The sequence below is a fragment of the Pleurotus ostreatus genome (assembly GCF_014466165.1).
Source record: "Pleurotus ostreatus strain PC9 chromosome Unknown scaffold_6, whole genome shotgun sequence".
Classification (NCBI taxonomy): Eukaryota; Fungi; Basidiomycota; class Agaricomycetes; order Agaricales; family Pleurotaceae; genus Pleurotus; species Pleurotus ostreatus.
Genome location: NW_023503161.1, coordinates 1904206 through 1930869, shown reverse-complemented (window position 1 = coordinate 1930869; position 26664 = coordinate 1904206). Strand labels below are relative to the sequence as shown.

The following is a 26664-nucleotide window of genomic DNA, read 5'->3' as shown; positions in this document are numbered from 1 at the left end:
CTCCGACAGTCCTAACCGTCGCGTTTGCGGCACTCGACGTGCAGACCGGGCCCTTAGGTTTCTCCTGTTTGCAGTAGTCCGACCAACGATCACAATGGAATCTCAACGGAAGCGTGAGAGAGGTTTTGCTTGTTTGCATCAGGGGCTGCAGCGACACTCAAGCCCAAACTCCCAGCCGCGTAGCCTTGTGGCCTCCTGCGAACACCATGATTACTGTATCTCTTGTAGAACGAGCAGTAAGTACGATGCAAGTTCTCAGCTCTGGACAATATAGTCGAAGCTCAATATATTCTGTGCTGACCTGTAGAACGAGCAGTAAGTACGATGCGAGTTCTACAGTAAATATAAGTAGTGAGTTTCATAGTTATTACCGGGCATATCGTGGAATTAACATACCTCAGCTCTGGACAATATAGTCGAAGCTGAGGTACTGGAAAGGGGTTCGAACGTATTTATACGGACTGATCGATCGGAAAGGAAAGTAAGCTACCGAAAAAGGAATAGGTAAAAGGCGCTTAGGCCTTAACACTCGTGGTGCTTGATCCTCGTTCTTAACACTCCCCTGGATCAGGCAACATGACGGCTGAGTCCCATGAGCTTGATTTGCTTTCCGTGGGTTTGCGTGGAGAGCGGTTTGGTGAGAACGTCTGCTGGATTGTCTTCCCCAGGGAGGTAATCCACACAGAGTTGTCGTACTCCCCTAGCACCTGGGTTAACCAGTTCTCGAATGCGGTGGTGTCTGAGGTCGATATGTTTCGTCCGCGCATGGTACTCTGGGTTTTCGCATATGTTCACTGCCCCCTGGTTGTCGTTAAGCAGCCGCATCGGTAGGTCCTGTGGGTAACCGATTTCTGACATGAAGCTGAACGACCAGATAGCTTGCTGTGATCCTCGACTGAGGCTGATGTATTCTGCCTCCACCGTCGAAAGAGCGACCGCGTCCTGCCTCTTCGACATCCAGAACGTCGGTGTGCCTGCCATTTTAGTGATGATCCCCATGGTCGAACGTCCCGTGTCGAGATCCATCCCTAAATCGGTGTCAACGTAGGTCACTGGCGTCATTCCGTCCTTGGTGTCCTTCCGGTAGGTAATCCCCATATCCAGAGTGCCCTTGACGTATCCCAGCACATGCATTAGTGCCTTCCAGTGACTCGGTCCTGGGTCACGAGAGTAGCGGCTGAGTACATTCACCGAGTAAGCCATATCTGGTCGTGTTGCACCTACGGCGAATTGAAGTCCTCCGACGATAACATCATACGGTTTATCCTTCATGAACTCTCGTTGGGCTTGAGTCGAAGGCGCTCCTTGTTTGGACAGGCGGGTTCCCAGGGCGAAGGGAGTCGACTTTGGCTTGATATGGGAGAATCCGTGACGCTCTAGCAATCGTTCTAGGTATCCTCTCATCGAGAGTGTAGCTGTTCCTTTCTCCCTATCATGTTCCAGTCTCATCCCCAGTGAGAATTCCACTTCGTCTGTAACCTTGATTGCATACTTGTCCCCAAGTTCCTTTTTCGCTCTCTCTGCTTCTTCCAGCGATGACGATCCTCCGGCAATATCGTCGGTGTATGTTCCAGTGTGAGTTTCTCCAGACTCATCTCTTCACGAGCGTACACATTGGTCTGCTTCTGATCGAACATAGTCCAGGTCGGCATATGCTGCATCTAGTTCTCTCCACCAGTTATTCCCCGCTTGCACCGCACCATAGAGGGACCGCCATAAACGCACGACGGTAGGTGAGGAGTCCGTTCCCTGGAAACCTTTCGGGAGCCTGACATAGAGTTCTTCCTCCATTTTCACATTAAGGTATGCCGACTTGAAGTCAACCTGCCAGATGACGAACCCAAGCATAACCCATACTGCGAGCAACATTCTCAGTGACTCCAGCCGCATGACACCTGCGTATTTCTTGTAGAAGTCTCTCCCCTCGACCTGGTGCTGACCCTGAACCACTAGACGAGCCTTCTCCCCTACAATCTCCCCGAGGCCATTAAACTTATGGGCATAGACCCATTTGACACCTAGGATCGTCGCACTCTTCGGAGAGTCGCACGAAGGTCCGAATACTTCGAAAGCCTTCATACGTGCCATTTCTTCGTCCATAGCAGGTTGCCACCGGTCTGGATCCCTCATAGCCTCAGCATATGTCGCAGAAACAGGAGGAAGGCCGACTGCGGTCAACGCCACATTGTCAGCTGCATCCATATAGTTCACGCTCTCTGGGAGAAACTTGAAAGGGTTCGTTTCCGCAAGGGTCATCTTCGCCTGCGCGTGAACCCGTTTTGCTGGCAAGTCGTTCGCCCAAGGGTCTCCTAATTCCGCAGCACGCTTTTCCCTCTCCTGGTATTCCACCGACTGCTGACCCATCTTGGACGGGACAATACGAGTTGATCGTCTGACTGGTTCAGTGACCACGTCAGGGTCTTTACGCGCTTTCCGTTTTATCACAGGCTGAGTCGCTGGCGCGAGTAGCTCAGGGTCCACGCCCTCACTCTCTTGATCATGATCGACTGGCGCCGCCGGGACCTCGTCATCTACTCGATCCTCGCGCGGAATCAAATCTGGTTCGCCTTCGAAGACGTCGTTTACGATTCTGGTCCTATCCGTAGGTTGGCCCAACGTTTCGTCGAACACAACATCACGGCTTCGGACAATGCGCCCGTCGTTGAGGTACAGCCAGTATACCCCTCTCTCATCATAGCCAACCATTCGCCCCTCGACCACCTGATCGTCCAATTTCCCGGGCTTTCCATCTACAACCTTTGCATATCCTCGGCACCCAAATGGACGTAGATGTCCTACGGATTGACGTTTACCACGAAAGGTTTCGGCGGGAATTGTTCCAGGATATCTGGATGAAGGAAGAAGATTATCAGTGTAGACGACGTACTCTGCCGTCCAGCACCAAAGCGACGTAGGGAGTTTCGAGTCGAACAGTATCGTGCGAACACGGGAGTAGATTGACCTATGGCGTCTCTCTGCGACACCATTTGCGGCGGAAGAGTGGGCTGGAATGATCTCTATAATGATCCCATGCTTCTCCCCCCACGCATGCCAGAGTGCATTGTCAAATTCACCCCCTCCATCCACCCGAACCACTTTCAGCTTCTTTCCCGTCTGCCTCTCGCATTCGACACGGTAATTCTCCATTGCCTTCAGGGTAGTTTCCGCTGACTTGTCCTTTAGGTAATATTGTTTCGTGAACGAAGTCCCATCGTCAACTATTGGCATAGAGTATAGGAAACCACCACGACCTTGAACTCGCATTGGACCGCATAAATCTGTGTGAACACGAGCAAGAGGTTCTGTGCTTGGGACAACGTCTGCGTCAAATGGCCTTCGTGTTCCTTTCCCATGGACGCATGGCACGCACTTCTCTTCTGAGCTGGCACCTTCAACTCTCCCACCATCGACAAGGCTCTTGTTGAAAGACTCCCGTATCCTATCGATCCCCGCGTGTCCATACCTTCGATGCCAGGTATCCATATTCACCGGCTTCTCCAGCGACCGTGCAACATTCGCCGCAGGAGGGTCCTTCACGTCAAACACGTACAGCCCACTGCGTTTTGTGGCCGTCAGGATCAATTTCTCTTTGCCGTCGTATACATGCGCCGTTCCTTTGGAGAAAAGAATTGACAGCCCTTTCCCGTCGAGTTTGGATACTGATATGAGGTCCGATGTGACGTCTGGCGTATGGAGAGCATCAAATGTAATCGTTCGCTCCTCCCCGTTCACTATGAAGGTCTTTGTCGCTCTTCCCCTTCCTACTATCGTAAACTTGGACCCCTTCTTCGAGCCACTTCCTTGGTATGGGGGTACAGCTTCGTACGTGATGAACGATTCACGGGAGGTAATGAAGTGATCTGTTGCTCCAGAATCCAGTACCGTCTGTACGAACTCCTTCGCCTCAATGATGCCAATCGTAGCATTGAGCAATTGAATCCTTTGGTCGTTTGGTACGTTTTCCCATTTCTCAGAAGTCCCCGCCCAAATTTCATCAAAGTCGTCCTCCGACCACTTCATTGGGCTAACGTCAATCATATATTCTACCTCCTCAGGGTCCTCCAGGCAGTCAGGGATGTCGAATGGATTTCCATCCAACTCGAGCCCACCATTAGGAACCGAACTCCCCAGGTCGTCCGTGTTTGCGGATGCGGAGAATGCATAATGCTGCGACAGCGATCCAACGGCCAGATTCGACGAAGACGACGATCCACCGTCTGGATTGTTTCCATCATGCTTTCCCCTCCACCAGTCTGGCCACTGCCCCGCTTTACCTCCGCCGTCGCGGAAACAGTCTTCGGCTAGGTGACCCCTTTTCTTGCAGTTCGTACAGGACTTGTCCGACTTATCCTCCTTTTTCTTTTTGTTGCCAGATTTAAGTCGTGCGATCTCGGCTTGCAACGCTTGAATCGTCGATGTACTGGCGTCTGCTTGGAGGAGCTGCTGTGGCTTCGCGGCAATGGCTGTCTTTCTGTTCTCCACCTGAGAGTAATAGAACTCGATTTGTTCCATTAAATCGCTCGGCACGGTGAAGGAAGCGAGTCCTTGGACAAGCATGTCGAACTCAGCGCCAGGTAGCGAACTGATGATAGTCGAGCGAAAGTCTGTGTCTGTGTATCGATTCCCGAAATCCATTGCTTCCTTTCGCTTAACTCTCAGTCCAATAAAGAATTCTGCTAACTTCTGGCCGCTGTTAGGGTCAAATCGCATGCCCTTGAATGCCGTGTCCGCGAAATTCTTCCTCATCTCGTCCTGACGAATGTACGTCTTCGTCAATTCTGCCCATATCTCCGCTGACGATTTCTCCCCTGGAAAGTCTACCAGAGAGTCGAGGTCGAATACATTCATTGCGATGGTCGACTTCATTTTCTCATCACGATACATCCATTCCTCAAGCGATGGATGAAGAGAATAAGGGGGTGTGGGCGCAGGTGTAGATGGGGGTGTCCCAGGAATTGCGACCATAGTAGGATCAACCGCTCTTCCTGCAGTGGTCGCCGCGGTCGTTGCAGCTTCAGGTTTTAGGATATGACCGTTAAGATACCCTTTCAGTCCCCATTGGCCTGCGACAGCCTCCAGTTTGACTTTAAAGGGGTTGAACGCTCGAATGCCGTCGAACTTCTCGTCCGATGGCAACTCCCAAATCGTATTGTTGATGACACTTGACATCGTTTGACCCTTCGACGATTCCTAAGTACTTGCGAGATGCGAGAGGTAAGGGATTTCGAAGAGGGGTTATATTATCTCCTAGTATTTTCTTGAGCTTTAACCGAGCAGCCTGGGTGCAGATGAACAGAGCGATATCTATGCGAAGTTCAAATGCTTCTAGGCAGGGCCCATAACCTGTAGAACGAGCAGTAAGTACGATGCAAGTTCTCAGCTCTGGACAATATAGTCGAAGCTCAATATATTCTGTGCTGACCTGTAGAACGAGCAGTAAGTACGATGCGAGTTCTACAGTAAATATAAGTAGTGAGTTTCATAGTTATTACCGGGCATATCGTGGAATTAACATACCTCAGCTCTGGACAATATAGTCGAAGCTGAGGTACTGGAAAGGGGTTCGAACGTATTTATACGGACTGATCGATCGGAAAGGAAAGTAAGCTACCGAAAAAGGAATAGGTAAAAGGCGCTTAGGCCTTAACACTCGTGGTGCTTGATCCTCGTTCTTAACATCTCTCCCGAGTCTCTCAACTCCACCTTCAGAGCGTTTACTGTTGGTAATTCCCTTGGAGAAAATTCAATCTTTGTGCTTTCATCCAGCAAAATGGCTGCGATTCGTTGGCTGGACCATTTTCCATGTTCCCGAGGGTTACCTCTCCAGCGACCCTGATGGTAGAGAGCGTCTAACCGATGAAAGCCAACTCACGGATGAGGAGTTCATTTTTTACCAAGCACCTGGTACAGTCAACTCATTTGATGAGCAATGATCTTGTCTGATGGTGAAGTAGGGTTTAACCAGAGTGCTGTTGTTGACATGCGTGTCGCTGCTGCTCGTCGTACAGCATCTTGCACATCGGCGACCACGGCAAATCGGAGGGACACTGATTTTCGGGAAAAGATTCAACGCCGTGACGAGATGTGTGTTTTCACCTCCTGGGATGGACAGGCCTGTCATATAATACCTCACTCCCGCGGAGACCAGGTGAGTTATTTCACGTATGGCGTCATGGGAATCGCCCACCAATTTTGTGACTCAGCAGATACAAATGCTTTCAGAGGAGCGCTTGATTTTACCCTCAATTCAAGATATCGGCGACCTCCGAAATGGCATCATGTTATGTGACACCCTCCATGGCTTTTTTGACAAAAGGCTCGTTGCGGTTTTGGTTGTACGTCTTTCGTTCACCGTCATCACTACTTCTTGTCGTCACTGACATACTTTACAGACTCCCAATGCCATTTTAGCCCGGGAAGATGTTCCCCAGGCGGATCATCCTTGTAACCCTGCGGACCTTCGCCCTGCGCTCCTCGATATGCGGTATACTTTGCAAATCATTAATCTCAATGATAGCAAGTTACACCGACTGGAACATAATTATGCACCCAATAACCGAGATGCTAAATTCAAGGATGCCAGGCCGACATCACTGCCAGAGGCTTCCCTTCTCCATTACCTGTACGGCGCCGCCATCCTGACAGCCTTTGGCCGTTCGGGGGTCGTAGCTTGGCAAGCGTCCGGCAATTGGAGAACACCCCGGAAACAATCCTACCCTGCCACGAGATCTTTCAACGCGCGGACCTTAGAAAATTGTACATTGACCCGAGCGAAGCGCGAGGGAACATCGCCTTACTCCTCAGAGTCCAAATTGGCAGGTGGTCATCGCATAACAGCCGATGAGGCCCTGGACTACATGTCCAACATCACGTCAAGGCAGCTGGCTTACCGGGAGCAAGCCCAGTGGGCTCAACACAAGCTTGAGATTGACGCATGGGTCAGTGGATGTGCAGAAGGCAATCCTGGGCGTACCAAGCAGGGTAAACGGAAGGGCGGTTCCAGAAAATAAGTCCTATCCACTGAGTCCCGGCCTTATGCAGGGTTAGTTCGGCTCAAAACTTATACTTTCCGCCTATCCTCCTCCGTTTTTAACCTCATCATATCACTTATTAGCCGTAATGTCTTACAACTGTTATAAATACATATATGTCCCTACCAAACTACTAGGTTAGAGAGCCATACTGCCTAGCATGAGAGCGTTAGAGCTCACGAACGCGAGCTCTAACGCAATCCCGCCCCTTCTCATGGCTGAAACCCTTACTGATTCACCTAAATCGGGCAACTTCTACCAGTTAGAGCCTTCAGAGATTGAGCTTATAAGCCTCGAGCTTCCAATTTGTATATATTTCCAATGAAACTCATATGGAGGGAGAGAGCCTGAGGGGAGCATGGTGGGCGCGTTATGGGCCGTTTCTTCGTCGTTGCCGTCTGCATCGTCCTCGTCGATGTCGTGGTGCGCAGTTGAGAGGCTGGTGGTCCGAAGGCGGCTCAGTCCGAAACGGATCGGACTTTGATCGAGCACGTGGCACTGGTTCGAGCGCCACAGTGCGGGGCAGCGGGCTCTTGTCCCTACACCCTCCCATGCACTCTCCAGAACGTTCCCCTACGCTCGCCATCGCCCGTAGACTCCACCAACTCAACGTAACTCCACAATGCCGACGGGGGAGCGCCTCATTTTTGGACGGTGAAGATTGACGCATTAGCGCGTCACGCAGGGACGGCGATTCAAAAAGTTCGAGAGGGGAATAGCAAGCGGATGAGGGGTTGAGTACTTGCGGTGCGATAAGTAGAAAGGAGAGTGCGACGACGGAAGCAACGGCAGCCACCTGCACGTCATGGCATGCTAGAGGCCCAGAGCTGTATCATGATCAACGAGGTGCGTCAGCCTCACGCATCGTGTGCACGAAGACGGTGAACTCACCCTCTTCCCTCTTTGCAGACGGCATCTCCGTCGACGACGGGTGCAGACACCTGCACACTCATCATCTCCCATCTCCCCGTCTCCGGTCGCCTACAACCCACCCAACCCGCTCGCTCGAACAGTCGCACAGCGCATGTGCGCTCGGGATATCGAGACCGAGAGCGATGCCATCGTCGACGAACAGGGCTCCTATTACCTCCAACTACCAATGCCATTGTCGACGAACGGGGCTCCCACTACGCATCTGGGGCGCTGACAAGAGACAGATGTAGATGGCGCCGTCAGTAAACAAGACACGACACGCCACGCCGCGCTGGCCGGGATGGAGACGGCTTACGACGCCAATGGTAATGGCAATGGGAGGAATACCGAAGCATTCTGACCCTACTGTAGACAACGGCGATAATACCCCTGCTATCTCGTCGCCAGTATGGCATACACCGGAAACCAGTTCTACTCAACCCATCGTCGCCCAGCCCGTGGCTCCTCGTTCTCGGATATTGTCAGCGTCAAGATCACCTCTACTGCCTCTAGCAAAGTCGCCTTCTCCACCGTAGTCTTATGCCCCTTCACCACAACCGTCATATGCTACACCATCACATATCCACCCTCTTCGCATACTCCTGCGTCCCTTCAGCCACAGCCACCACGAAACCAGTGAGGAAGTACTGTTGAGAGTATCATGGCAGCGTTGACGGAGGGTATCTCGCCGCTTCTGGCGAGGTATTTTGGCACCATCGAGCTATATGGACGTTGAGGTCTCACCGTGGCCGCATGGTGGCATTTGAGGGTTAAAAGATGCATGGGTGTGAGGTTCAACTTGCGCATGCTGGCCCCATTGTCGGCGAATGGAGCACGGGGGTACGGAGCCGTTCTATGGGTGCATGTCCGACGGAAAGAGAACTTCTGACGGCTGCGATGGGAGGAGGTCGCATTGCACCAGGGCGCGCAGCTCTGTAGTACAAGTTCAATGGCGATGACTGAGTAGGTGGGCGACATTTGTTGCGCCTAGGGAGAAAGTGAGATGGGGAGGATCGAGACAGCATGTCGACACAGACCAAGTACGTCCTCCTTACGCGCCACGACGAGCAAATGCGAACTTACCGCATAGTTCAAACACCCAGCCAATTCTGTCCTGGTACCACCATCTATTCCTGTTTGCTTTGCTCCACATCCATAGAGCCGCCCACTACGATGCCAACCGCAGCGGTGGCAATCACACGTCTTTGAGGACTTGACCCGTCGGGAGCAGCGAGGCCAATTCAGTGTAGACCGCAGCCCGATAACACAAACAGGAGCGACATCGATAGGGCCGCCAAGACGACGTCGCCAGACCTGCACGATTTCAGTGGCGGCAATATGAACAAGGCCACGATGCGTACGAGCGCTGCTTCCCAGCAGAAGATGGGAGTAGGCAGAAATTGACGACTTCGTATTCAACGGCCAGGAAGCAGCTGTATCGAAAGCGGCGCCATTCCACCGTCAAACTCTGAAAACGTTATGGCGGCGGCGTTAACAAGGATGGACCTGGATGCAAGATGGTTAGTCGAAACACGAACACGACGAAGAAGGGCAACGAACCTTGGAGCCCAAGTCGAGCGTCACGCACTCGAGGCTGCTCCTCAACGCCACCCTCAACGTCGAGGACATCGATTCGCTCGGCGCAAGGCATCGGGACCCAGAGGCAATCTGTAGTATTCAAGTTAAGTCACCTCCACGGTTAGATAGAACTGACACACCATTAAATTGACTTACAGGCAGTGTGCTTGGCTCTTCGACGCCGGTGGCTTGACGAGTGCGCTAAGGCAGACGAAGGGGCGGGCATTACGGGGTAGATGAGCATGAGCAACTCGTGTCGTTCATGCGTTAGCTAGCGATTGCCTGTTCAAGACGCTGTTTCCGAGCTACTGGTGACGCTCCTCACTCATCCCAGCCACTCCGTTCGTGTCAACGCTTCCTGGGCACTGAGGTGCTTCTGCTACTCAACCCCGCTCTATTTACCACGAACCATTCTCGGCGTCACCGACATGCTTCAAAGAGACCTCACCTCCATTCTGTCGCTGGCGGCTCCTTCGGATATCAAATCGCGAGCATTAGGGCATGCGTACGGACTTGCAGCGCTCGTATCCATCGTCAAAGAAAGGCCGCTTTACGTATCGTACAATATTTCTGCTAAGATAGATAGTGGGGAGAACCGAAACATGGTGTTAGAAACTCGTAGCCAGTGTGGCTACGGTAGAAAAATTTTCAGACTCTGGCTACACTTCATAATAGGTGCACGTAGCCAAATCGGGGGGCCACTGCGCCAAATTCGACGGCACTCGTTGCGTTGAAGTCCGAGTTCTAGACGCCCGACGACGGAACGGGACGGAGTTTTAACTGGGCGCTTGAGTATACATGTATACCCAAGCGCCGGCGACCGAGTCCGTCGCCGCCCCCACATGCATGTGCCTCGCAGAATTGCATTACGGGTCCTGTAATGTAATGAAATGAAATGAAAGGATCCGTTTTACTCCTGGGGAATCGATGGGCGCTTGCACAAGAGGGTGGGTACTTACTTACCCGGTAGCCGGTCCATCGGCTAACAAATCAAGTGCTCAGTCTGCTCGTGAGAATATGTACGGTTCACATGGGCCGCGCGTGCCTCTGTTGCTGTTCTCGTCCTTGCTTCATCTCAACGCGCGTTGGGCGACCGCCTGGCGGCGCGCGTGGTTCTCGACGACGCTCTGAGGCTTCGAGGGTACGATGGGCGATAGAAGCGCCTGGGATGGTGGAATGTCGACCTTCGCAATGAACGGAAAGGGAATTTGGGCTTTGGGGGATAAGCGCGTCGATGTATGTGCCCTTTTTTCGTCTCTGTGTACATGGGTAACCGTAGGCTCCGAATCCAGGAGGATGCCTAGCAATGTGTTCCCGTACGGCTCCCAGCGATCGGTGCTGCATATCGGACATTGGATCTGTATAGTGTATCCTCTAGTTTTTTTAATGGCTTCTCTCCCCGTCCTGCAAGATTTGTATTCACTGCTCGGACCGAACCTCTCCATACTACTTGCGCGCGCTCGACGTGTATAAAACCCCAGCCAGTTTTTTTGGTGCTTTCGACTCGGCGCTCCTGTCTCTCGTTTATTTGACTTGTCCGACGCCTCTCGAAACACCCTTCCGACATGCAAAACTGGCCGTCCAACCTCCTTGCCGAGCAGCGGCTTCGTCACGTCCTTCTCGACGAACGACAGCTTCGTCAGGTGCAGTTCGTGTCGAGCAACATATTGATCGAGGCGTATGCTGAAGGAACCCTCTGGTGCGTGGCTAAAATGTGGATACTGCTTTGCTGACTGACTCTCGCAGCACGATGAACGACAATGTTCTCAGACGTCGTGCTGAGGTCCACCTTGGGTGGTCGCCCAACACCCTTGACTCTGCGCAAGCACGCTTCGTTGTCTCACAGGTTCGACACGTCATATTGGTGAGTTCTCTGTTCGTGTCCTCCTTCTCTCGCTTACCCGATCTCGTTTACGCGCAGTTGCGCCTCAACGAAGCTGCCGCGTCGACCGTTGTCCGGTACACCGTTCTGGGCGTTGCCCTTGGTGAGTGGGCCCTTCAATCTTGTGACGTGCTCTCACTCTGAGGTTCTCTTACAGAGTCCATCCGCCACTACTTGCATTCCTGAGCAGCTTCGCTTGTGTCTTTATTCGCAAAGGCTACCTAGCTATCTTTACCTGCGTCTGTACTCTTGTCCGTACCTACAAATATTGATCAGCCCTCCATGGGCATGTCTCCCGCCTGCTGGTCTGCTCCTGGCCCAAAGCCCTCAGCCTGTGCATTGCCGTCGCTGTCGTTATTGTGGTCGATCCTGGCATATGAGTAGAGGTCGGCGGCGGCAGTCTGGCTCATCCCTGCACAGCCATTCCCATCTGTGTTGGCATTTGCGAGAGCTCTGTCGTACGGCTTGTGGGGGCCGCTCTTCCTTGCATCGAAGCCGCTCATGTACGGGTTGCGGCGCTTCAGACGCTTCGGCACTGCGGTGGGTGCAATGGCAATCAAGGTTCTGGCGGTAGTTGCGTCCTTTGGTCCCGGTATCCCGGTTGTTAGTATGTGCTGAAACCCGGGCTTGCCTTGGCTTACCGTGGTGAACTCGCCGTTGAGCAACATGACGCTCCTCAGTATCAGCTTCACCGTGAAGCTTCCTTTCGTCGGGATACACGTCATCGACGCCTGGAGCTCGACGATATCCCCGGATTGGAAAATTACGGGCGTGGTTGGTAGGTACCTGGTCCCTCCGTCTGCGTCTCTTGCCACGTAGTAATCCACGGCGTTGTCCTCGCCGGGCAGCGCGGAGATCTTATAGCTACTGGGTAGCCGCCGTTCCCACTGCGGGCGAAACCTTCAGAGAGTGCGGATTGTAACCGGAGTCGTTTGCTTAACGTTGGACGAATCATCGGAGTGATTGGAATCGTCTATTTCGTCTATGCTAAGACAAGCAAATCGGTTATTCACCAACGAGGTCGCACTGATCACTCGTTGGTCCGGACAAAATCCGCCGTGTCCAATTCCTCAACCTGGGCCGTTCCCTCATCGTCTATTCCTTCCGAGGTCCCCGCAGTTTCTACAACATCGGCCGCGGTCAGGAGATCTTCGATGGCGGACATCCGCTCCTCGGTGGTCATGAACCGGACGTCGTACCGGAGTGGGCACTCCCGGGACATGTGACCGGGTTTGCCGCATCGGTAGCAGAGCTGCGAAGCGGCGGGCCGGGAGCGGGTGTGGTCGACGTCCATGGGGACGCCGGGTGAGAGAGCCTTCGGAGGAGGCAGAGGTTGGAAGCGGGGTTGCAGAGGCGGGAGCTGAGTCCGAGGTGCAGGGAGTACACCCGCAGGAGTCCGAGCGACTCCGGAGCTGGCTGCTGGTCGGACGAGGGATCCGGAGTGTCCGGAGTTTCCGGAGTGCACGCCAAAGTGGAAGGATTGGTTAGCAGCACGGTTGTCAGCAACCCGCTGTGCTGCCTTGTACCATTCCTCGAAGTCATCCTCGTCCGGACAGTCTGCGGACTCGGCAACACGGCTCTGGATGATGGAGTCCAATCCGCGGCGGAACTTCATCGTGATGTTGGAGCCCTCGGAGTATCCGGACTGGTCTACAAGGTCCCGGAACTCGTCGAGGTACTCCTGGAAAGTCCGACGCCCTTAGTGGTACCGGGTGGACTCCAGTTTGAGCATGGCGGCTTCGCGTTCTGGAAGAAAGCGAGTCCGGAATTCGGTCGCGAAGGCGGCCCAGGATTCGAAGTACGGATCCTTCGGACTCTGGAGCACCATGTCCGCATATTCCTTGGCGCGATCCTTCTGGAAGAAGGAGAGACACCAGAGGATTTTGGCCTGCTCGGTCGGAAAGTGGTCCGGACAGAGCTGGAAGTAGATGGAGCACGCGTTGTAGAACGCGCGACCATCCTTGCGGTTTCCGTCGAAGATCGGGGGAGAGGCGGGCTTCAAACGGGAACGCGGGGCGATTTCGGATCGACTCGGAGCGTGCTGGGAGGCTTCGGTGCCCCTCAGCTCGGAGTCCGGAGTTGTTTTTGGAGTAGTCGGACGGGGTGTTAAGAGGAGCCCTTCGATTCGGGCGAGTGTATCCTGGATGGAAGTGATTCGGGTTTGGTGTTCGTATGTCTGAGCCCACAAGGTCTGCAAAGTCTCGGAGTCCGATCCTGAAGCGACTGGCTCGGATGGCGGGATCTGGCTGGAGGCGCCCGGCATTTCGGAGTCGTCAGGGGAGCGAGGGATGGAGTTCCTTGGGTCCTCAGAGGTGGGTGGGAGTAGCAGGAGAGCGTCCGGAATGTCCGCAAAACCGGAGAGACGTCGGGAGCGAGTCCAGAGTGGCGCAGGACGTTTTCCGTAGGGCTCTGGTGCCAGGATGGGAGATCCTGTTCTGCTGTAAGGGCAACCTCAAGATGGCCGCACAGCGCAAGCCTAGCAGAGGGAGAATCCAAAGAGATGAATAAAACTAACTACAATACATGAGAGAGCTGCCCACCTAGCAGAGGGAGAATCCAAAGAGAACAGGATGGGGATTCTCCATGCTAGGAAGCGAAGTATATACTGTAGTAGCGTGAGAGGAATGAAGGGTAACTGTACAGTACACCAGCCACAGGTACGAACGAATATCACAAGGTACGAGGGGGCATGTGATAATGAAGTAGAAGGGGAATGTACAGGAGTCGTGCCGGCGACCTGGGGAAGTGGGAATAAGGGATAACGAAGTGGGAGAAAAGGATGGAGGTAGCCCGGACGAGCCCCGATGTGTGTCTACGAGTCCGAGCGAGTCCGAAGCGTCCGAGCGGGTCTGAGGCGAGTCCGAAGCGCGGGAAGACTTCGGGGTCACCGGACGGGGCTCGGATGCGAAGGGGGTGAACGAAAGGAAAGGAAAGGGAATGAAAGAAAAGGGAAAGGAATGAAGAGGAAGGGGGCGGGGCAGGGGAAACAGGAGAAAATAGGAGTGTCCCCTTACAGTGGTGTCCTGTAGGACACATTTCTAGGTAAGTAGCATTCATTTGTATACAGTTTTGAACTCACTGTATCCATCCGGAACATTTGCGGACTGTCGGCAGTCGCAGTTCGTTCTGCGATGATTCAGTCGAGAGCCTGTACTACTTGAAGGTTAGCTCAAGCATAGGGTAGATGTCGTTCGCGGCTAGCTTACCTGCACTAACCTTGTTGTAGAAAGAGTCCATGGTTGGCTACATAACCGAACGGTTGCAGCTGCTTTTATATGCTTTTGGGTGGAAGGCGTGTAGTTGAAGTGCTTGTGGTCTGACTTGGGTCTGACGCGGGCGACCTCAACCGAGTGACGCGACCACGTGTTCAGTGGCACTTCGGTGTTTCACCTGACGAACAGTCTCCCCATTCAACGCTCCTCCCGCTCTTCTTGTCGGATGTGGTCGATCTACGGTGTGTTGTCCTTGGCGCTGTGCAGCGTGTTTCTAAGTCTGCTCATCGACTTTCTTTCCTATTGCGCGGCCTTCTTTCTTGCATGTTTCTCAGTTTTGGCTTCCATCCGCTGGCATCTCGTGCAGCAACATTCCCGCAGCTCCCATTTCTATCGTCTGTCTCTATGTCAATGGTAGTAGCTGTCTTTTTGACTGGTGAGTGTCTGCTTCTCTCCCTGCTGTCCGAGGATGACTTCATGTTCAACGACGACATGCTTGGTGTGGACTATAAGTACGGACGACGATGGGGGCGAGTTTCCCAAACAAGTCACTTCTTCTGGCCCTTTGTTTACATTCCTTGTCTCGAGCCTTCCGCTACCTCTGCTACAACATGCCTCCCAGAAACTCTAGGCGAGTGCTGATCTGCCCCTGCCGTCCACCTCACTGACGTGCAGGTCTTGCATGATCTCTAATTCACCAGTCGCGGTGCTCGCACCTCCATCAGAGCTCGAAAGGCATCCGCTGGTAAGGTGGCGAATGTCGATGCTTCCACTCCCCCTCCGTCCTCTGTGTGAGTGTCTACCTCCCTGTTCCACCGTGATCACCTACTCACAAGGCTTAAGCCCTGCGCCGGTACCGCCGACTCCTCGGGCCGCTAGGATTTCCCCGAGGAAGCGAGAGCTGCCTGCCGATGCACCTGCTGTTCAGATCAGGTTTGATTGTTCCCCGCCTTCACAAGGCCTTGGTCCTGACATTGCTAATTCACATACCTCAGTGTAAACTACTAGAGACTCCCAGACAGATAGAGAATACTCTCCCCCACACTCTCTGGGGCAGCTGGGTCCGGCTGGGATATATCTATGCTTGACACTCCCTGGTGAGTGGTAAATATCCATGGCTGGGAGTCTCTGAGGTAGATTAGATGGAGTGAAGTAGGATTTTAAATATCTGCAGCAGGCACTTCCAGGATAGCTGAGATATATCCTTTGACTGGGAGTCTCTGCGGGGGATAAAATAGGATGGTAGAGGATGGCTCAGGAATGAGAATATCTTTTGACTGGGAGTCTCTGTGTGGAATACACTGAACTATCCTTGGTATACTGGAATATCCTTGAGCAGAGACTCTCTGCGGTGGATATGCTGGAATATCCTTGAGCAGAGACTCTCTGCGGTGGATATGCTGGAATATCCTTGAGCAGAGACTCTCTGCGGTGGATATGCTGGAATATTGGGTACCTCACCAGGAATGACCCTGAGTTGTCCCTTGAGGACTTGCTTAGCTCTTCGGAAGAAATAGACGGAGCCAACAACCATTCAGACAAAGAAGCCAATGAAGATGTTTCCGACCCTGAGGAGTCTATATATTAACATACTTCTACGCGAAGCCCTCATCCGTTCGTTTCTTTTTTCCCTCCTTCCAAGCCAACCCCCTTGCAATGTTGCGCTCCATGCCATTCTCTGTCCCCACCACACCTCTCTTCCAGCCACCGATTGCCATTTCAGTAGCAAGGGAGGAGATACGAGTCCATGACATTCAGGATGGCCCTGAATCTATTCTTGGTTTGCCATCAATAATCCTGTGAAGCACCTTACTCATGACCAATAGTGCACGACTTCAACCAGATATTGGATGCTGAGATAGAAGGAGATCCCCTCCCACCTATCCGTGCCCCAGGGATGCCCCTGCGTGGAGACATCAACACCCTCCCCACAGCCCGGATTCATTGGGTAATCTCCCCTGAATCCAGGGAAGCAGAACGGCTTCTTGTACTCGACTTGCCCCCACTCAGACTTCGATCCTGGGTTCACTTCCAGCCAGAAGACATGGCTTATGTCCTAGACATAATGAAGTATCGAGGCCGTTATGTGCAGCTCAAGCTGCAAATCTTCCCTGCCGGAATGATACCTCGGATGCCCTTGTTCAGGACGATGTGGGTGAAGTCATGGCATGTCAAGATGACTCTGAGGGAGAGAATCAGGGCATTCATTGCGATCTACCAATACCCACATTTTTATCTGCCTCTTGAAGACTCTGTCATGGTTCCCATTCCTATCATTCCAACTTGGTAATTTCATATTGCCCTTCATTTTCTTCTCCTGTCCTTTCCCTTAGATTCTTTTAATTCTACCATTTTGCTTTATCCCAGAACCTTACCACTCCCTTCAATTTCATATAGCTGCTGGACCTTCAATGGACGATATCTAGGACATCTTCTCCTTTTTTCCTTTCCAATCAAACCAAGCTAAATACTTGAAAACATGTATAGACATTATTTAGCTCTAGATGGACGACCTCCGCTAAAAATGCATTCAACTTTCAATACTTGGAAATTAAGAATGTCACTTACAAAATTGGTGCCTTGATCAGATCTGCAAAAAGTTTGCGAAGTTCAGTGCACATAATGGCACACCTTTTTGCCTCTGCCCCTTGAGTCTTTCCACGGCTGGCCACCCCTTTACCCCACACCTTAACAGCCCATAGCATTACCAACATTCCTCTTCCACCGCATTGCAAAAATGGTTGAGTTAGAAGGCCATCCAAACCATTCTCTTCCAACACCTTTGCATTCTCCTCTTTTTGCCCCTTCCACCATTCCCAAACTTCTGCGCCGAAATTGGGGTCACTGACCAATTCTTCAACATCAAACTGGGCACCCTCTTGATATGCAGCAACCCATGCATTCACCTGTTTGGGAAGCCCTTTGACTTGATGTGGACGTCCATCTTCATCAGTAGCCTTGTTCAACAACTTTCCTTCCAATGCCCAGTAGTTATCCACCACAGCCCTCCAGTCTGCATTGAAGGTAGCGAAGACTTGTCCATCCTCCCTAAGACAGCCACATACCGCTGCCAGGGTTTGTAAGTCGCTTGGGATTCGGCTTGGAGTTCCTATCCAATTTGGTGCAGCTTTAGGGCCAGCTGCAGCAAGTCTAGGGCCAGCACTGGGTCCTGCTGCAGATACTTTAGGGCCGGGCATTGTGGACTTCTTGCGTCTTTCTGATTGCTTCACCTGCTCCTCCCTATAAGTAGCATTAGAGACATTTGAGATTATGTTATGAGAGGCGCACCATTTGCTCAGACTGTTCTTGATCTGCTTGCAGACCTCAGTCAATTCATTCCACTCGGCAAGGGCAAAAGGCGATTGTTGCATGTAATCTGGGAGACAGTTTGCCACATCACTATCAGGCTCCAGAAAGCAAACTTTGGACATATCACGGAGCATGAGACCTAGAATGAGCAGGGATTTCTCAACACGTTCATATGGGCCGATGGCATCTCCAAGTCCAACATGAGGGAGTGGATCCTGCATGAGGTATGCCTTAGCAGCGGCAAAGGCCTCCCGGTCCCTCTCATCACTGGAGAACTGATAGAACTCCTCTGGAAGGTATGGTGTGTCCAGAGCCCAAGATGCCCATGCTGGTGCTCTGCGGTTGAGCCGTGGCGAAACTTGGCCTTGCTATTAGTATGATTTAGTTATGAATACATCATCAAGTTCCACACAGTTACTCACCTTGCACATGTGAAGCCATTGGATCATGGCGAGATAGTCAACTTCTGTTGAGAGAGACCGAAGGAAGAGGATACGGTCCTCATTCATCACCTGAGCAGGCGCCAACATTTGCATCTGGGCCATCATGTCATCCTTGTCCACAATCATTCCACCACCGTCACCTTCCCTATCCTCATCTGTCTCCTCTGGTGTAGACTTTGCACGCTTTCTCTGATCCAAATCCACTGCTGAGCCCCTCCGCTTCTTCACTACAACCATTTCAATCTCTTTCCCCCCATCCTTGTCCTTTTCGCTAATATCCCAGCCATCTATCAAACGCAATCCCATGCTACCGTTGTTTTGCCTTTCAAGGAAATGCATGTAGTAGCTCCGAACATCCCCAATGGACATTTTGCTTGGTTCGCCAAACTGTACTCCAGAAACCCGACTCTTCAAGTGCATATATGCCTTATTCTTTTGAGAAAGACGAAGCCAAGGCAAAGTCTTCTTTTCTCCATGAGAGTAATATGCTATTTTAAGGGGTTAGCCAATGGTTGGTTGAAAATCAAGTCTCTGATATTGCGCACCAGCAATTGCATTCCCATATTCACGAAATACCTTTACCATTGCTTCATTTCTAGCTCCGGCAGGCATCTGAGGAAGGATTGGCTGCCCTTCCTCAGTTTCATCAACCACCGCCCATGAATCTCGTTCGGCACCATCATTATCTTCAAGATCTTCAGGATCTGTAGAAATATCAGTATAGCTCTTCCTGTCAATGCTGCCACTCACGTCCATACAAACCAGTGGGCACAGCGTTTAGCCATTCTTCCCTGAAAGCCCGGAAGACACTGGACTTTATGAACTTGCTTGGACTTTTGCCATCTTTGGTTTCATGCCTGTTACTTATATTCAGCTCATGCGCAAGTCAATGTCAATTTTCACCATACCACCGAACAATAGGCTGTCCATCTCCTGGCGCCACACTAAACATAACAACAGAGGCGTCAAAGTAGGTGGAGAAATATTCTACCACACTATTCATGCTCTCTTGCATGCTTCGCCTAGCCAAACTAATTTTATGACAGTTAAAAAACACTAATATCAAAGTATAATGGACTCACGTAGCTTTCATATTGTTTGGTGGTCCCCTTTTGTTCCACTCCCTTGCCTTCCGTGAATAATCTTCCTTTTCTTCATCGGTGAAAGTATTCCAAAATTCTGATATGGCAAAATTGAACCGGTTTCCGAATCCCTGATCTTTATGGCTACTCAAAACATCCTTGAACATGTCCTCATTGTAAGCCTTTGCCATCAGGGGGCCTGTCATTCGCTTGTGCCATGAAGCGTCCACAGTAGGGCCTTCTGCGTCATCTTCTTCATCATCTTCATTGCCAGTAGTTGCCCTTTCTTTTCCTTTGCCTTTCTTTGCCGACTTTCTGCGCTTATCTGTAGTTCCCTCCTCCCCGGAGGAGTCCTCATGTCCATCATTGCAAAACCTTCTCTGATTGTTTTTGAACCACCAAGCGACTTGCTGTTGAGTTGTAAGCCTCGGTCAATTTGATTTGGGTGAGTGCAAACCTACCTTTGCCAGTTCACTTGTTGCTTTTAGCTCGGCCAACTTGGTGGGGTTGGCAGCTTGCTTTGCATACAACTTTTTACAAGTCTCTCTAATCACCTCCTCCCTCCCTTCGCCTTGTTCCATTCAACAATTGCTGGTTTGAGAATGTCATCAACATATTGAGTAGACCAGGCCATAATGAATCGTATTGAGTTGCGAGATATGCAGAGAGTTCCGGTGGGATAGATAATAGATATACAGGCTGTCTCTTGTGAGATTGATTCGCACCTTTTACATTTCAATTCCCACGGTCAAAGGACAAAACGACTATTAAACCAAAGTACACATACCAACTGGGCAGTTGCACTCAGCATAGGCAAATACCGGAACTACTTGCTCTTTTGCTATAACTTACACAACAGACTCTCAGTAACTAAAAGTTCTCATTTGCTTTGTCGGTGATAAAAATGAAAGATATCATTACTTATTAACTTCACAACACTACAGACAGGTGTTACATTCAGATACTACAATACATGCTCAAAGTTGAGTATATGTGTTGCACGCATGGTACGGCATGCCCAACAGCAAATGGCAATCACATCCCCCAAGCCGAGTTTGGGGGAACAGAGTGGAAAGGAGGCGGGTGGTGGGCGTGAGACGAGCATAGTGGGCGGGGAGGGCGCCAGGATACGTCGTGCATCATTGGCGCACGGTGTACCTGCGTTATGTCGATGTCGAACTGAAGTCGCGCCCCCCCAAGTCGAGTTTGGGGGAACAGAGGGAAACAGAGGCGGAGGTGGGCGCAAAACGAGCGCAGTGGGCGGGGAGGGCGCCAGAATACATTGTGCATGGGTCGTACCCAATGTACGACCCGTCTGCTGGGCGTCGAACCGAAATCGTGCTCCCCCAAGTCGAGTTTGGGGGAACAGAGTGGAAAGGACACGGGTGGTGGGCGCGAAACAGGCACAGTGGGCAGGGAGGGCGCTAGGATACGTCGTGCATCGTTGGGGCACGGCGTACCTGCGTTGTTTTGACGTCGCGCCGAAATCATGCCCCCAAGTCGAGTTTGGGGGAACAGAGTGGAAGGAGGTGGGTGGTGGACACAAAACGGGCACAGTGGGCAGGTGGGCGTTGGGATATGTCCTACATAGGTCGTACGCAACGTACAACTTAGGCGTCGATGAAGGATCCCAACCACGCAAGCCGAGTTTGCGGGATCGGAGCGGAACGGAAGTGGATGGGTGGGCGTGAAACGAGCACAGACGAGCACAGTGGGTGGGGAGGGCGTTAGGATGTGTTGTGGGTGGGTTTTACGCCGTGTACAACCCGTCTCCTCGGTGTCAAAACGAAATCGTGCCCCCCAAGTCGAGTTTGGGGGAACGGAGGGCAACAGAGGCGGAGGTGGGCGCGAAACCAGGGCAGGGATAGCGTCGGGACATGTGGTGCACGCGTAGTAGAGCGCGTGCATCCCGTTTTCCCGACGTCGTTGAGGAATCGCGCTCCCCCAAGTCGAGTTTGGGGGAACGGGGGGAATGGAGGTAGGGGTGGGCGCAAAACGCGGGCGAGGGCTGGGGACACGGTCGGGATACGTTGTGTGTGGGCTGCACACGACGTATGGCCCATTTTCTCGACGTCGAACCGAAGTCCGGACCCCCCAAGTCAAGTTTCGGGGGACGGAGGGAAACGGAGGCGGGGTGGGCACGAAACGCGGGCGACGGATGGGGACACGGTCGGGATACGTTGTGTGTGGGCTGCACACGACGTACCTGCGTTTCTACGACGTCGAACCAAAATCCCCGCCCCCCAAATCGAGTTTTGGGGAACGGAAGGGAACGGAGGGGGTAGTGGGTGCAAATCGTACGCAGGGCGCGGGGAAGCTAACGGGACGCGTGGTGGATGGTTGGGGCATGGCGTACCTGGTGTGTTGTAACGTCGAACCTGAATCGCGCCCCCCAAGTCGAGTTTGGGGGAACAGAGGGGAGCGGTGGAACTCAAGACGACCGCAGCTTGGGCTAATGCCGAGTCGTGGGAACGACTGTACAGTTGATGCACTACAAAATCGCTCGCTCGGCGTCTGTTTCGTCCTTTCTTCTTCTTTCTTTTCCCCTTCGCCGCGCATGTTTTTCTTTTTCGCGCCTTTCTTTTTTCCATACTTCTTTTTTTCCATACCGCGCTTCAACCTGGATGCTTGCGGGGACTGATTGGTCCTCGTAGGTTTGTTCGCCTGAGGGTTGCTCAGGTGTTCCCTTCCATGGTTGCAGAACTTCGATGATGGCTCCACACCACTCGACTCGCTGTTTGGGCGGTTGGGTCCTTGCTGGGGGGTTGCCCCAGTAAGTAGCGCGAACCTGGGGGCTCTACGCAGGCGTTCGACGTTCGGTCGATCGTTTGCAAGCTATCACTTGCACGATAGCTGGTGGGACTGGGGGCAGCACTGGGCAGTTGTTGGCTCCCGGATGCTAAGTCGTACTTTGCGTCGACTGATATCCATGGTGCTGGCCATCTCCAGCAGGTCGAGGTTACCTCAAATCCTCAACGGTTCCGGCGAGCCGCAAATCGCCATCGAGTGTCTTCGGACGCTGTCACCTTCGTGTGGCTGGGGTGCCTGGCACCCCGTCTTTCTGTATTCTCCAGGTGTGCTCCCTACTCTCTACTACCCTCCGTACGCTACTAACCTACCTGCCAAGCAGTATAGGTTGTCCGCATCTCACTGTCACTGTCCACCCAATTCCCATCCCTCCATTGGTGATGTTAACACCCGCGTACGCCGTCATCCTTCTCTCTCGCCGCTGTTCAACTAACTTTCCACATGTTTTGGCTGTCTGCCACCGGGGCCTTGGGCCTACTCGTCTGTCCTCAGTGTTGCAGGTCATCTGTCTGTCCCCCCCCTCCATCCTTGACATTGATCTCACTTGCTCCCCCTCTAGGCCTTCCTTGCTCGTCCTTGTCATCACGCATACCCATGTATGTCTATCTCTGTCTGTTCATATCATCTTACTAACTTGCTTATATATTCTCTCTCTGATGGGTAGTATTATAGGTTGCTCTCAATGACTTATTCATTGTTTAGTAGTAAGTTCCTCACCATTTCAGTTACTCAATACTCATGAACATCTATGCTTGTGTGTTTGCAGTTAGCTTTCTTAAGTACATGTATTTCTTGCTATAGCTTGTTGTTGCTCTGAGTCATGTATGCTAAGTGAGGCTTTGGATGATCTTGGGGGATTGGCCACCCCTCAAGTGATTTCAATTGTCTTGATTAGCTTGTTTAGCTTGTAATAAATAATAAAAGACTTATCATTGTTTTAAACTGGATTTGAGGGGAAACCTTTGCTCGCCGTTTGAACTATTGTATCACGTGACCTGAGTGTTGCTGTCATACTGATGGTGGACGGATGGCTTCATTGGGGGTTAGTCTTCATTAGTATTAGTGGTTGACAGGCAACATTTAGTCTATTTTAGCTAGTGCATGCTAATCATAGTAGCTTAATTCAAACTGCTAATTTGTACACTAACTTAGCACTGCTACTATACAAGCTTCACCATGTGTGCTAATGCAAAGACTAACACATGGCGGGCCACATGTAACACGGCAGGCCGCATGTAACACGGCAGGCCGCATGTAACTACATCACAAGCCAGCTATCTCACTGCTATAAAAGCAAGCAATGCTTAGTTGAAATCTCAGCAAAATGGCCCGCACCAAGTACACTGCTAAGAAAACCACTGGCGCCTTGGGTGTTCATGCTGACATTCCTCCTGCCTCTCCCCCTGCCTCTTCACGCCGAATGAATGCTGCAAGGCAAGTAGCTTCCTTACAAGCCCTTGAAATCTTGTCCTCTGAGGATCATGGACCGGATGGTGCTGTAAGTATCTTGACTGCTTTCATTTCTTCCATACTGACTTTACCACACTGTAGATTTGCAATGGTTGCCAAAATGGCAGCACCATGCTTAGCTGTGATCACTGCCCCCAGTGGACCTGTTATGGCATTTATGGCGAGAATGACACCCAGGGCTGCTTGACCATACGCAGCAGAGAGATGTTGGAAGCAGCAGTCTCTTTCATGTGCCCAGCCTGCCACCGCAACAATGACCGCAACAGGGATAAAAAGAAGAAGACACGCTATGTAGTGAGTACTCTTCACATATGCCCAGTTATAGAATATTCACACACCCCACCAACTAGGGCCTGTATGGTGCCAATGGGGGAATGGAGGATGCAGTGGTAGATGTCACCAAAACAACCTTGCACTTCTTCCCCCCCCTTGACAGCAGGGACACTGTTCTCCTGTTGCTTGCTGTTCGTGGTGCTGAGCACATGATTGAGCCTGCCACCGCCACTTATGCATTGCTCAACTCTTTCTTTGGCCGGGGACAAGGCGCCCTCCACCTGGCAACCATATTCTTCGACGTCTCCACGCCAGAGGGAGGCAATCTTTATGATAACCAGCTTGCTGCTGCAGTGGACTTCATTCAAAAGTATGTTTTAACTCTGATTGCCTTACTCATTACTCTCTCACTAAACCTTTACAGGAATGCCAGACGTGTTGTAGTGTACTTCATCACCCATGCAACACCTGATGGTGACTTGCATTTCTCGGGCCCCCGCATCGTTCAGCAGAACAAAATCACACAAAGCTTACCTGGGCATAGTAACTCCCCACGCGCTGTAAGTCCTTGCTGTGTTCTTGTGCTCAAAAGACTAACTATTTGTTCAGATTCTGAACCGTCTTTTCACAGTGGAACTGTTGGATGCCTTGCGTATTGTAGGGGAAACTACATTGTTCCTCATGGTTTGCGGTGGATACCTTGGCCATTTGGAAACCACCGACTGGGTCAACTCTGCTGTGCGCCGGTAAGTGATGTCAAATTCAATCAACTGAATCTTTACTGAATCTCACATGCAGTCGCTCATTCCGTGAAGTGGTTTCTTTTGGAAGCAAACGCCTACAGCCCTTTTGGGTATCTTCATTCTGTGCCCGCTTTGTGCAGCGCTTCTACTTGGAAGGAGCAGTCTATCCTGCAGCTATGGGTGACATCTTGGGTGGAGATGCCAGACTTGGTGCAGCTACTGATGTTGTGGTCATCAGACACAATCCTATGGATTACAGCTTCCCTGAATGAATCCGCTACGTTTGGGCTCAAGACATTCAGGCCCCATATGGTACCCCTCTTCCCACTCTCTGCCCAGTCTGTCACTGCTTCGGCACACTCTCTGCCTCCAACCCAGCAGATAAAGACTCCTTGCTTCGAATCTCTTGCAGCCAGAAGGATTCTGATACTGGGGTCAGGTGCAACTGTGAATTGCTTGCTCCTGTCTTCCCTGGAAGGGTTAGAGGAAGCAAGTTATTCTATGGGGAATGGTTATCAGAAACATTTTAATCTACCGTAGCAGCAATATGTGATTTTTCTTGCCCCTAACCCCTAAACATCAACTCCAAATATGTACAAATTGTTGCAAAAAATTTTCACTGAGACTCTCTTCTTTCTTTTATCCTTCCACTACAATGCCAAAAGTAAATAATGCAAATGCTTATTTCTCAGAAAGGGATATAGCCCAGCGTCTAAGGCAGTTTGCCGGAGGCCAAGACAAGTAAAGCTCTACTTCATAAATTCTTGCTTCAGATTCTAACAGAGATATTACAGGTTCCTTCCCAGAACTTGGCGTGGTGTTTCGGTTCAACAAATTGGCAATGTCTTAAAGAAGGCATATAAGAATCTTAGTAAGTTACTTCAAAGCTGGCGGATATAGGCTGATTCAAAAAAGTTGTTCTGCCAGTGACTGCTGATAGACTCAGTAAAGCCACACATATACAACATGCCAAGCTTCTCGAGGATGTGAACATTGGGCTTGTAACCAAGCCCACAGTTCTTGTATCTTCCGATTACAAACCCCTAATTGTATATCTTCCACATGTAGTGGCAAAGCACATTGAGGTATTATTGACATTACTATGCTAGAATTATACTTACTTCCTTCAAGCGTAATGCCACAGAGGCTACTTTTGGAATTGAAGACATTCTTGCCAAAGGCGTCAAGAAATCGGGCAAGAAGAATTGGCGGAATGAACAGGCTAGATTCAAACCTTATCAAAGGCTTCCAGTGGGACAAGAAGCCTTTTCAGGAGGCTGGTTTGCGCAAGGCCATGCAGTGGGTACTATGTTCTTTCTTTACTACTTAAACTGACTGTTCTTAGAGTGGAAAAACCCCTCCAAGGCCTTCAGTTAGCTTGCGAAGTGCATCTAATGAGAAGGCCACAGAGCAATGGCTGAAAGATACAACTACTCTCAATCTCACCATGAACCTGATCATGGGTGCTGTTCATCCAGATTCATACAATGCTGGAGCTCAGGCTTTGCGAAATTTGCGCCAGGAGATGAAGCCAGAAGATGCAAAGTGGGCTTGTTTGTGGGCCTCTGTGGCTACAGCAGTAGCCATTGTTTCCAACGGTACAAGTCCCCCTCATTTTGACTCAAAAGGCGATGTCAAGCAGTTCGATGCTTTGACAAATCTGGGCTCTGACTATGTACGACTTGGATTTCCAGATCTTGGCGGAAGTTTCCATTATCATGGAGGATCAGTGGTTCTATTCTCAGGGAAGCTGTTCAAACATGAGGTCAAGGATTGGGTGGTTGGTGAGCGGGTGGGGTATGCTTATTTTATGAGAGCTGAAGTTCAAAAGCAATTCAGAAAGAGGCCAGTGGACTGGGCAAGAATTCCAAAGTCAGTACCTTTGCCTAGCAAGTCTAAAACTTAGCTATAGTTAGAGTAC

General features: G+C 51.4%; 7 protein-coding genes across 7 annotated transcripts; 4 read left to right on the top strand and 3 right to left on the bottom strand.

The window, feature by feature from the left end:
- Positions 1-5929: 5929 nt before the first annotated feature.
- Positions 5930-7010, top strand: PC9H_008883 (uncharacterized protein; the record flags this gene model as incomplete). Its single annotated transcript, XM_036778390.1, has 3 exons — positions 5930-6148; positions 6204-6335; positions 6393-7010. 3 exons carry the CDS (start codon positions 5930-5932, stop codon positions 7008-7010), a joined length of 969 nt encoding a protein of 322 aa, XP_036629818.1.
- Positions 7011-9184: 2174 nt separating this feature from the next.
- PC9H_008882 (uncharacterized protein) lies at positions 9185-9747 on the bottom strand (the record flags this gene model as incomplete). Its single annotated transcript, XM_036778389.1, has 4 exons — positions 9185-9257; positions 9305-9411; positions 9532-9611; positions 9678-9747. The coding sequence occupies 4 exons, from the start codon at positions 9745-9747 to the stop codon at positions 9185-9187; spliced, it is 330 nt and encodes a 109-aa protein (XP_036629817.1).
- Positions 9748-11086: 1339 nt separating this feature from the next.
- Positions 11087-11589, top strand: PC9H_008881 (uncharacterized protein; the record flags this gene model as incomplete). The annotated part of the gene is made up of 4 exons (XM_036778388.1): positions 11087-11220; positions 11268-11385; positions 11443-11506; positions 11561-11589. 4 exons carry the CDS (start codon positions 11087-11089, stop codon positions 11587-11589), a joined length of 345 nt encoding a protein of 114 aa, XP_036629816.1.
- An 86-nt stretch (positions 11590-11675) lies between these two features.
- Positions 11676-13018, bottom strand: PC9H_008880 (uncharacterized protein; the record flags this gene model as incomplete). The annotated part of the gene is made up of 4 exons (XM_036778387.1): positions 11676-11984; positions 12045-12290; positions 12345-12390; positions 12438-13018. 4 exons carry the CDS (start codon positions 13016-13018, stop codon positions 11676-11678), a joined length of 1182 nt encoding a protein of 393 aa, XP_036629815.1.
- A 4161-nt stretch (positions 13019-17179) lies between these two features.
- On the bottom strand, positions 17180-20030 carry PC9H_008879 (uncharacterized protein; the record flags this gene model as incomplete). The annotated part of the gene is made up of 8 exons (XM_036778386.1): positions 17180-17855; positions 17904-18292; positions 18347-18855; positions 18913-19071; positions 19118-19224; positions 19276-19398; positions 19450-19859; positions 19911-20030. 8 exons carry the CDS (start codon positions 20028-20030, stop codon positions 17180-17182), a joined length of 2493 nt encoding a protein of 830 aa, XP_036629814.1.
- Positions 20031-23581: 3551 nt separating this feature from the next.
- Positions 23582-25015, top strand: PC9H_008878 (uncharacterized protein; the record flags this gene model as incomplete). Its single annotated transcript, XM_036778385.1, has 6 exons — positions 23582-23755; positions 23809-24021; positions 24078-24370; positions 24425-24560; positions 24610-24746; positions 24799-25015. The coding sequence occupies 6 exons, from the start codon at positions 23582-23584 to the stop codon at positions 25013-25015; spliced, it is 1170 nt and encodes a 389-aa protein (XP_036629813.1).
- A 383-nt stretch (positions 25016-25398) lies between these two features.
- On the top strand, positions 25399-26649 carry PC9H_008877 (uncharacterized protein; the record flags this gene model as incomplete). The annotated part of the gene is made up of 5 exons (XM_036778384.1): positions 25399-25484; positions 25538-25614; positions 25671-25828; positions 25875-26042; positions 26089-26649. 5 exons carry the CDS (start codon positions 25399-25401, stop codon positions 26647-26649), a joined length of 1050 nt encoding a protein of 349 aa, XP_036629812.1.
- Between the last annotated feature and the right edge of the window lie 15 nt (positions 26650-26664).